The sequence below is a fragment of the Drosophila virilis genome, chromosome 3, assembly GCF_030788295.1.
Source record: "Drosophila virilis strain 15010-1051.87 chromosome 3, Dvir_AGI_RSII-ME, whole genome shotgun sequence".
In the NCBI taxonomy this organism is placed as follows: domain Eukaryota; kingdom Metazoa; phylum Arthropoda; class Insecta; order Diptera; family Drosophilidae; genus Drosophila; species Drosophila virilis.
In genome coordinates this window covers 13,445,712-13,456,936 of record NC_091545.1, presented here as the reverse complement: position 1 = coordinate 13,456,936, position 11,225 = coordinate 13,445,712, and the positions used below count along the sequence as shown (strand labels likewise).

At 41.2% G+C, this 11,225-nt stretch overlaps 1 protein-coding gene across 1 annotated transcript; it reads left to right on the top strand.

Annotated features, from left to right (window-relative positions):
* Positions 1-885: 885 nt before the first annotated feature.
* LOC6623561 (fatty acyl-CoA reductase wat) lies at positions 886-8,536 on the top strand. Its single transcript, XM_002047343.4, has 11 exons — positions 886-965; positions 1,455-1,804; positions 1,950-2,078; positions 3,145-3,264; positions 4,249-4,347; positions 4,585-4,741; positions 5,634-5,823; positions 6,496-6,639; positions 7,133-7,252; positions 7,968-8,231; positions 8,362-8,536. The coding sequence occupies exons 1-11, from the start codon at positions 941-943 to the stop codon at positions 8,471-8,473; spliced, it is 1,710 nt and encodes a 569-aa protein (XP_002047379.2). The 5' UTR covers positions 886-940; the 3' UTR covers positions 8,474-8,536.
* Positions 8,537-11,225: the final 2,689 nt, after the last annotated feature.

Sequence of the window (11,225 nt, the reverse complement as noted above, 5' to 3'; positions counted from 1 at the left end):
AACTACCCTAATAGCTGGACAAACAGAGGGAGCTATTCTGGTTGACAAACACTAACAAAATATGACAACAGCAACAACAACAACAACAACAACAACAACAACAACAACAACAGCAACAGCGCGAGTGGCACGCAATAGTCGGCATATGTGCGGCTCTTTTTATGCCACATGCAATCAAACAACATATGCTGCACTCTGAGGCACACACAGACACACGCATAGACCCTTAAATATACACTGCAAAGCACGCAATGAACTGGCAGACTGGACATGGACATGTACATGAATATGTCGGCCGTGGCAGCATTTAAGCTTACACTCTCGCTCACACACGAGCACAAACACACAGACATACGTTGTGTCTGCAACGCTTATTTTCACATAGATGGACACTTGGTTGCATGAGCACAGCAGTGTCCTGGCACCAGGAAGAAGCCGCACGGGCTGTTGATAATTGAATAATTAACAATGTTTAAAATAGCTGAGAGAGCGTCTAACGACAGAGGGTCAGGAGCTGCGTGCGGGTGAGTTACGTTAACGTGACCGGCACTGCCAATGTGTGTGTGTGTGTGTGTGCGTGTGTGTGTGTGTGTGTGCTCGGTGCAGGTCAGCAGGTCAAATGCAACCGCAATGTCAGCCAGAGACCTCAAGAGCATTTAGTTGAATAACTCGCCAAATAGACCAGTTACATGCACGCACACACACACACACACAGACACACACTCATGAATACATATATTTATATATAAAATTGGTTTAGTATTGCTTCTAAATAATTGACATTCGGTGGGAAAATCTTCAAGGCACAACGATTGTCAGTTATTGATTGACAACGTTAGCTATATCATATTTCTAACAATTAGAAAGCGATTGTCGCATTTTTCAATGTGTTCCCAGCCTTGGAGCTGTGTGGTTCGTTTTCTTTAGTGCTTATACAAAAATGCCCAAGTCAGCTGTGAATAAAGGTGCGTGAGAACAGCTTTAAGTTCAAAGATACAAGCCTATACAATTTATATCGAAGGTTATATCATTGTCAGCCGGTTCCGTTCGTGAAATGGGTTTTCCACAACCTTGAAACCTGGTTTCCAGTTTACAATTGCCCATTTATGCTGAAAATATTGCGTTCCCTATATATTTTCATAGTTAAGATTCGGGCTAAATTTGATCTCTACAAAATTTGTATATTTCGAGCTTTTAACCAATTTGTCTTAAGCTGGTAATTTGAACCGGCTTTCAGCTTTGATAGAGAATCAGTAAAACCATCTTCTACAAACTAAGAATCACATATTGAAAATGTAGCAACACCCTGTATCCTTTCACTGAATGGGAATTCGGGGCTTGAAGGACTGATAGAGAATCAGTAGAACCATCAGAAGGCAGTTTTATCTTGCACATATTGAACAAGTTACAACACCCTGGTTTCCAACTCCCGACCATATTATTAACAATTGCAGCTCCCCGCAAGGCATTCTCATCGACAAGCTCTTCGCGTCGCAGCAGTGGCAGCAACATGGAATACTGCGAGGCATACACAATGAGCAATGGCACTGGCACTGGCACGAATATCGATGCTGCTGCAGAAGCAGCAGCTGCTGGAGGTGGTTTGGGCACGCCCACAGCGACACCAGTTACGGATTTCTATACGGATGCGACGGTGCTCATTACGGGTGGCACGGGTTTTGTGGGCAAAGTGCTAACCGAGAAATTGTTGCGCGCCTTTGGTTTGCGTAAAATTTACATGCTGATACGCAGCAAGGACAACATGAGCGTGCAAGAGCGTTTGCAGGGATTCCTCAATGAATCGGTAAGTCAATAGCGATCTGGGGAAATGAGTTGCCGACAGTCAATCGACTCTCCAATCGACAACCCACCCCACCACACCCCACCACAATCGGCACCTGGCTGTGAACAATGCAAACTCAATGGAGCTGCTGCTGTTGCTATTGCAGATATTCAGTACAATGCGCGTGGAGCGACCGGAGTTGTTGGAGAAGGTACATCCGATACGCGCTGATTACAGTGCCATCGACCTGGACATTGATGCCGCCGACCGTGCAATGCTCTCGTCTGAGGTCCAAGTGAGTATTGCCATTCGCACACTCGATTGGAGGAGCTGGAGTTTTGTTGCCTGTTTCTGTTGGCAATTCAATCAATAGACTTTTGTGTGAAACTTTTGTGTGTTTGCCTATCTGGGTTGGATCTGGCCTGTTATCCTGTCCGACTGTCTCTCTGTCTGTCTGTATGTCTGTCTCTGTTTGCCTGCTCAGTCTGTTTGCCTATCTGTCTGTCTCTCTGACGCTCTGTCCATTTGTCTGTTTGTGCATTACGTTACGTAGCGCTGCCTGCCAAAGGCAGGCGCCATGTTTACGACAACAGCATGCAGTCAGTTTATTTCCTTTTTATGATTTTTCTCTGTACAACTTACATACACACACACACACACACACACACACACACACTCAGTCAGTCAGACAGCGAAACCAAGGCACAAAATATATATTTTCTACTTTTCAACAAAAATTGAAACTCGGCACGTCGTACTATGAAAATGTGTGTGCCTGCTGCTTCTGCTGGTAGTTCTGCGGCTCATGCTGCTGGTTATAAAAAACAATATATAAATAAATGAAAATTCCTGTGCATGCTTCAAGTGTTTGGCGTGCGCGAGCCATTGTCCTGCCAGTCGCATCCGTTCGGTGCTTTAGTTCTATTTTGCATTTTCTTTTTATTTTTTATATATATTTTTTGCTGTTTGCAAAACATTTTGCATACAAGTCACTCACTTCCCCATGTGTTACAGTCGGCAGGATTCGTAGCGTTTAGTCCTTGCGCCGTTTTAAAACTAAAATTGCTTTGTTGTCGATGTTCAATGCAGCAGTTGCATGTGTAGCCATGTCCTGTGTCCCGTGTCCTGCGTCCCGTGTCCTGCGTCCCGTGTCCGTGCTGACTTTGAGGTTATCGCCGAATGCAGCCAACAGGATGGGCTCAAAACCAACTGCATCCTGCAAACGCTTCTGTTTTGCATGCTCTACTCGTGCATTTTGCATGCGCTCTTGTTGCACAATGGTTGTTGCTACTGTTGCTGGCATCTTTTTTTTTTGTTCAATTTTAATATTCATTACGTTTTTTGTTTGCTTCGCTGTCTAGATTGTCTTCAATGTTGTCGCCTCGGTGAAATTCAATGAGAAACTAAGCGATGCTATTGACATTAATGTCCTGGGCACCAAGAAGATACTCGATTTGGCTATGCAAATGAAGCAGTTGAAGGTAAGTAACTGTCCATTTCATACCCAAGCTAGAATCAAATATGCAACCAAGTGAGTTCTAGAATTCGGGAATATAGAAAGAGTAAAATAAAATAATTACTCGAATTCGTGGAAGTACTAGAATATAGAAAATCATGGAAACATGTTATTTTAAATCTCAGCGCTTTTTCAATTTATTCATTAAATTATTTTCATTCTTCGTTTTAAAATTATTACAATATCCGGATTTCCGGATTACATTGGATATCACACTTTTCTATTTTACACGTTTTCCTTTGGCACGTTAAGCACGAAGAAAAGCGATCGAGCTCGCGTGATATTAAAATCATTTTAGAGAAAACTATAATGTTTGCATTTTTAGATGAAAATTTATATTTATTTATATTTTATATTTATTCAACATTATTTTACTCTTATGCCCTTGCAGAGGGTATTATTTTAAATAATATTTTAATTTTTCATTCAAATTGAATTGAATTTCCATTTTTTTCTCTCGATTTTTGATTCGATTTCAACTAAATCAATCAAGATCTGGCTATACGAATTATGCAGATCGTTTTACCAAATTTAGCTTCGTTTTAATTCCTATAAGTTTGCCTTTAAGCGACTCTTTACGTTTAAGCCAGCCGCAGTATTTACGAATTGTGGTTGTCATGGACTATTTTTGTGTGAAATTAAGTCAAATATTCGCATATCGCATTCAAGATACATATTGCCCATATATGCATGGGAAATATTTGTGTATGCATTTTCATATTTACAACTGCCTTTGCAATTGGGTGTGCATGTGTGTGTGTGTGTGTGTTTGGGTATATCTGTGTTTATTTTTTTACTATACTGCTTTTTATGCTGTTGCATATTTTTACGGCTGCGGCGTGCAAACAATTTCAACACAATTCAATCAACATTCGACATGCTGCCTCATCCAACTGCGATGCCACTTCCCACTCCCCGCCGCCTTCACTGCCAAACTTGCCGCCCGCAGTCATTCGTGCACATTTCGACACTGTACTGCAACTGCAATCGCAAATTCATCAAGGAACAAGTGTATGAGAATGAAATTGGCTACGAAAAAATCATGCAGGTAAGTTGAACGCCACTGCAGCACTTATAAGCCCAGCCAGGAATGGTAGAGGGTAGCTTATATATTCGTATATGCCCTGCACTTCAGAACAAACAGGCCAACAGCACTCATGAATATTATTATTATTTTAAACGTAGCTCTGCCGCCTGATCTGATTGGCTTAACAACAATTTATTTTAATTAAAAAAAAAAACACTCAATGATTGGCAATCGAAATTGATGGAGTCTCGTTTACAGATCTATCGCACCTTCGATGATGAAACGCTGGAGAAGCTGCGTCATTGCCTAATTGGCCAAATGCCAAATACGTATACAATGACCAAGAAATGCGCCGAAAATTTGGTCAATCATCGAGCTTTTCATATACCCGCGGGCATATTTCGGCCGCCCATTGGTAAGTGTGGGTTAAATATGGGTTTTGTAGCTGGTTTGCGGTTTTAAAGTTGACTTCACAAACTAATTGTCAGATAATTAGCCCAAAAAACCCCTGGGCATGCAAGAAACTTGTTAGATTGCGCACAACAAATTATACGAAATGCTGCAGCAGCTGCCTTCGACTTGGACACGAGCCCCAAAGGATCCGTGGCAGCTAGAAAAAGGAATATTTAAAATTTTTGTTAAAAATAGCAAACAACGTTGCATTTCGCTACCAAAGTCGAAGAGTGTGCCATGGTTTAGCAGATAAATGCATGTGGAAAAAAAAGTTTTACCACCCACCATACCCCAACATTTTTGCTTTCTTTTTTTAATTTTTGCAACGGCAACGAAACGCAACGTAACGTAACGAACGAAACGTAACGAAAACAAAGCCCAGCAAAAAGTCAGAGCATGCCTGACTTGCCCGGACTCCAGAGCCCCGACTTCATCTAGAGCCGCAGCCGTATGGCAGCAGCTTCGGCTACAGCCATAGCTCCAGCTACAGCTGCAGCTCGGTAACAAAGCGCAAACAAATTTTCATTTATTTTAACACAAAAATGCCAAAGCATCCTAGTATCCTGCGCTGCATCCTGGCTGCCCCCACCAGCAACAGCAAATAGCAATGAAAATAAAAAAAAGGTTCAAGTGCAAAACTTGCAATTGGGAGCCAGGCATATCAGCTACCAGTTGGCATAGGGTTAAGAAGGGGAATTTAGTTTGCTTTTATTTTGTTTTCTTTTTTTGTTTTTGGTTTTTGTTTTTGTTGGGCTAAGGGGACCATTATCGCTTTTGGCGTTGTCCAAAATCAACAACAACGGTCTCCGGTCTCTGGTCCAACACAGCAGCCATTAATTCTTATTTATTTGCAGTAATGTCAACGTACAAGGATCCATTTCCCGGCTGGACTGATAATTTGTACGGGCCATCAGGTTTATGCACTTGGTCAGCCCGGGGACTCGTACGTTGCATTTACGGCACAGCCAGCTGCAAGTCAAATATGGCGCCTGCCGATTATGTGGTGAATGCAATGATAGCATCCGCCTGGGATATTGCCAGAAGGTGAGTACATTTTGCCTTTAAAGCGTACATTTATATAAATATTTAAAGCATGCTGCTACTTAATTAACATTGATTTATTTGATCTAATTCAAAAGCTATTCATTTTACTTGGTTCTCCCTACCCAACTTGCTTATCATCTTTAATGTAATTATAGTTGTCTTACAGTTGTTTCTTATACACTTGCAGAGAGTACTTTAATTTTTTAATAAAGTGTGTTACAAATAAAGTCAACGGGCTTAACGTAGACACCTGCCACAATGGCTCAATTTCACGCTTCCTTTTATAGAATGAATCAATCAGCGCCCTCTTGAGACCTCATTACTATGACAAAAGGTCAAGAACGAGGTTGTTGGTTGATAAGATACATTAGCCAAATATTTCATTAATTAGTTTCAGTAGGCAGCTTACATCTGAGAAAGTACGATAATCAAACTCAACGACTGCAAGTTTTATTATTCTGCTCACATATCGGCTATCTAAAAGGGCATTACAGCGAGTCCAGTTAAATTTGCTTATGCTTCCATTTAATATTACACTGGCTTAACTGGTTACTCTAGCAATTACCATGCTGACAATTTATTCCATCAGCGATTAAAATTGCCTAATGGGAGTCTGCTTGAATTATTGGATTTCAATATAAATAAATTTCTTTAAATTAAATTATATTTTAGATTTGAGCAGAGTGAAAATAAACTGGATGGCAAATCAGAGCTACCCGTTTACAACTACGTATCCGATGTGAACAACATTACCTGGGGCGAGTACATGCACCTGTCGCGTCAGGGCTTTCACGAGCCATTCGACAAGTCGCTTTGGTGAGTCTGTTAACTGCTTAAGCACACTCACACACACACACACACACACACTCGTCACATGTGTGTACTTGTACTGCATGCTGTTGATATAAATATTCTTTGTTGAATTTCTACTTATATTGTGGAACGTTATCCGCACGAACCATTGCCATATTGCATGCATGTCTAATCCAAATGCTTAAATATGTCTCTATTTCTCTGTGGCGAACATTTTGGAAAATTTATCTACACTCTGCTAATACCTTGAAACAATGAAACCGAACACATGCCAACCTTAACTCCCGTCCACCCCAAAAAAAAAATGGAAAACGAAAAACCTACCAAACATGCGACGCGTCGGCAACCAAACTGGATAACAAAACCCCAAACCACGAAAAACACGAAAAACGAAAAAAACGGCAACTAAAACCCAACCAAATCGAATGGCAATCGCGCTGCTACCAACGAACCCCAACTTGGACAACGAACCCATTGGACCGCATTATTGTCACAGGTGCTTCTCGTACGTTATAATACCATCGAAGCCTCTGCATTGTGCAATTGCATTTTTCTTGCACAATATCCCAGCTTATATTTTAGATTTAATTGCCATGGCCACCGGACAAAAGCGCATGTAAGTACACGCACACACCCGGGCCGGGGGATATCGATATACTGCCCGACACACACACACACACACAAATAGCGTTTTATTGAGTTAGTTTGTGTGTGCCCTAAGTTAGTTGCTGCTATTGTGGATTTTGGGTGCGCTACATTCAACGGATTTGAAACGCAACATTGAAAAGCAATTTCATGCTTTCCAGCTGCTCTCAATGCGCGCATATCAGCTATGTTAGGCGACTTGCCTCTGATCTTAAACTTATATCTGCTGCAAACTTAAAATAAGTCTTCGGTGTTCTGATTCACGCTAGATCCAATGTCTGCCTAAAGTCTCAGTTCAATTTAAATACTTCAACTCTTAACTATAAATTTGGCAATATTATTTGTAGATATACCCGAAGAACCTGAATTTGAATAAATATGCCGCGGTTCAGTTGTTCGTAAACTAACTAAACCGGATCAAGTTTTGTTTCCCGTTTGCAGCCTTGATTTAAGTAAATCAATATTAGAGTATAAGCGAGGCTATGTAATAATTGCAAACGGTGCCACCTGTCGTATGCGTTATATTTCTAAAATTGCAATTAGAGCGCATTACCAAAGCCATTTGACCATTACTTATAAAGCACCTGAGCTGTCTGGCCTGGCAGTTTGTGTGTGTCTCAATTAGCGGCGGGTCATCAATACAGATAGCCTGGCATTGTTTATTATTGTTTTTGTTGTTGTTTTAGCTACGTGAAGGCATATCGGAAAATCTCGCGCATAATCAATATGATGGCTTGGTTCGGGCTCAAGGAGTGGAAGTTTGCGCATCGCAACATTGACGAATTGAACGAGCGTCTGCCCCTTGGGGAGCGTGAGAAGCTGCAGTTCAACATAGCAACGATTAATTGGAGTGAATATTTTCGCTCGTATCTGAGCGGCATCAGGCGCTACTTCTTTAAGGATAACGCTAACGATAATAAATTACAGCAGCGCAAAACTATTTATCGCAGGTGAGTTGCCGACCTGAGACAAAGAGAGACACAGAGAAAGAGTGTGAGAGAGAGGGAGAGGGAGAGAATGAACGAAACAGAGAGCGTGCACTAAGTACTTTTTAATTACACTTTGTTTGCTCTCTTACAGAATGCTGGTGCTGCACACGCTGCTGAAGACGACATTTGGTCTTTCATTAATTATGTGCATTCTCCGCATTTATCTCAGAATTTTCAAAATTATGCCAAGGATTGCGCTGTAAAAGGCGACCCCGTGCCATTATAAATTATAATTCAAGCGCATAACGTTTTAATAAACTCGATGGCAAGCGATTTCTTAAAAGCCGTTTCAACTTTGTCTAGCATTACTCATACGCAACGTGGCCGCCACAAGAAGTTGTGCACAACTACTTGTTCTTATTCTTCGGCTTCTTCCTTTTACTTGACATGTGTTGATGTTGTTTTTGCTGTCACTGTTGACTGAGGTGTAACTGAGCTGCGCGCGGGGTGGCGAGACAGGTAAAAAGTTGGCTGCTTGTGAACTTTGTATTTTTATATTTTGTCGCGCTCCCCCTGAAATATGATGCAATTTCTGGTGCGATAAAGTTGCAAGGACTAAAACGTCATAACACACACTCACAACAGATTGTGAGTGTTGACTTTAAGAGTGGGTGTTGCAAAATATGTGTGCGGATTGCAGTTAGCTAAAGTTTTCAGCTGCGCTACAGGTAAGTCATGCGAGCATATATGATAGGCAAGTTAAATAAATATTCAAATAACAATATACAAATTACAATAGAGGACCAAGGGATTGAATTTGGTTCCAGTTAACTTTTAACTTGAACATTAAGAAAATAATTCTACAGCTCACTTTTTGATGTGTAGAGCACCGACAGTTCAAAGTGCCGCTTAAATTTTTCAAGCAGCGTTGCCAAAGAAAAATGGCCAAGATGTGAACGTAAACAACATGACAAACAAACACACACACACCTCACACACACACACACACACCTCACACATGCATACTGTGCGCTACATACCATTACATATATAATTTTAGTTAAAAGTTTTATTTTTTCGCATATTTCATATGCTTGTTTCTTTCTTTTTTCTTGCTGCAACTTTTTTGTTTGTTTCGCGCTGAACATTTGCTTGTTTCATATTTCATGGCAGCGCAGACAGACGCTGGCAAAAGAGATAGCTATAAAATGCGAAAGATAAAGGGCGGGAGTTCAGCATGGACAGACACACACACACACACACACACACGCACACACGCACTCACACCCCGCGCGCATTCATTATTGTGTAATATTTTTACATTATTTTATTATAAATCAACAAAATGCACTCTCAACGCTGCTGAAAAGTTGCAACAGCAGCAACGTCGACGCCGCCGTCAGCGCTGGCTGCAACTGCTGCCGCTGACAGCAGAAACACATTAAACGTCATAAAATGCACGAGCTGCGAAATTTTTCGACGCCGCCGTCGGCTGCGCGCAGGACCTATTGCTTTTATAATTTATTTTTACTTGAATTAATGTGCATACTTTTTTGCACTTGGCTGCACAGTTGGCCCTTTACCTGATAGTGAGACACGCCCCCTGCCCCAACACTTCCGCTGCCCTTCTATTTGGGCCTTTGCGTAGCTGTGTGTGTGTGTGTATGTATGCGAGAGAGAGAGAGAGAGTGTGTGTTACGCAAAGTGGCCAAAATTGCGTTGACGTTGGCATAAAATACTTATAAGACTTAACATAAGTGCAAGGCAACGCCCAAAGACAAGTCAGAAGTTGTGCTTACCTTATTTTCCTGCCTATTGAAATGGTTTATGGGTGTTCATTTATATAGAATTGAGTGTAATATAAATAACCGCAAGCCTAATTTAAGTCACATTGATATAATTCACCAGTTAAATACCGAATGGTCCCCATCAACAAATAGTAACAATTTATGCTTTAAATATTTGTTTATAATTGAATTTGATATTTAGAACTGCCCACTTGTACTGAAAATATTGCAAGCCGTGCATATTTTTATATACAAGATGTGGGCTACATTTTGGCCTTATCCAAAACCTAGTTGCCAAAGCTTAAAAGAGTCTCTTTCAAATATTTTTTAAATATAACCAACCAAATTTTAGAAGATAAGCTAAAGTTAAATTGCAGTTCCTGGCTCTGAACTAAATTTACCTATAACCTGTTTGTTATTTTGTATAATTTATTTATTATAAATAGTTGAGAATGAATTATTAAGGTGAAGATTTAATACCCTTGCAGACGTTCGCCTTACGATATTACAGACACGTGAGTAAAATGAAGAAAATATTTTGCCATACTATAACCTACCTTCGGCCAATTGTTATTATACACATAAAGTAAAACCTTCAGATTATCTCATATAAATAGCCACTTCCAGTGATATCTTAGCTCTCCAAAATTAACATAATTCGTGTAGCTTGGCCTGTTTCTATTAACCAACATAAATGCGCTGGCCATGACGGCTGACATACGCTCTTCCATCAAAATGCAGCTGAGTACTGCTCGCCTGACCCAGCACAAAAGTCAATGGCTGCTGCTGCTCGCGTCGCCCGCTAAAAAGTGCAGCCAATAGGAATTCTGGGGAGAGCGGGGTAGTCAGGACGTGGCATGGAACTTCATCAGATGCCAGATGCAAATGCAGTCGCCATCAGCTGTGCAAGTGCAGCGGGCGATGATAATCAAGTCATGAACTGACTGCCTCACTGCCTCACTGCCCCAAAGACCTCAGGCAATGCATTCACAGCGTGGAACGTGCGTGTAATTGGCCGCTCATGTGCAGCGAGCTGGTCGCGCACAATGCCAACTGGAGTTGGCATTTTTGTTGGAGCGCGGGTGGGCGGGACAGATATTTGAAGTAGTTCAGAGAATGGGAGAAAAATTCGATTTGCTGTGAACGTGCAATGCGGCGTATGCGCAATATTTTCAGCTAACATCGGTATGCTGTATGCCATAGAAAGCAGCAAGCAGCTGAGTAAATC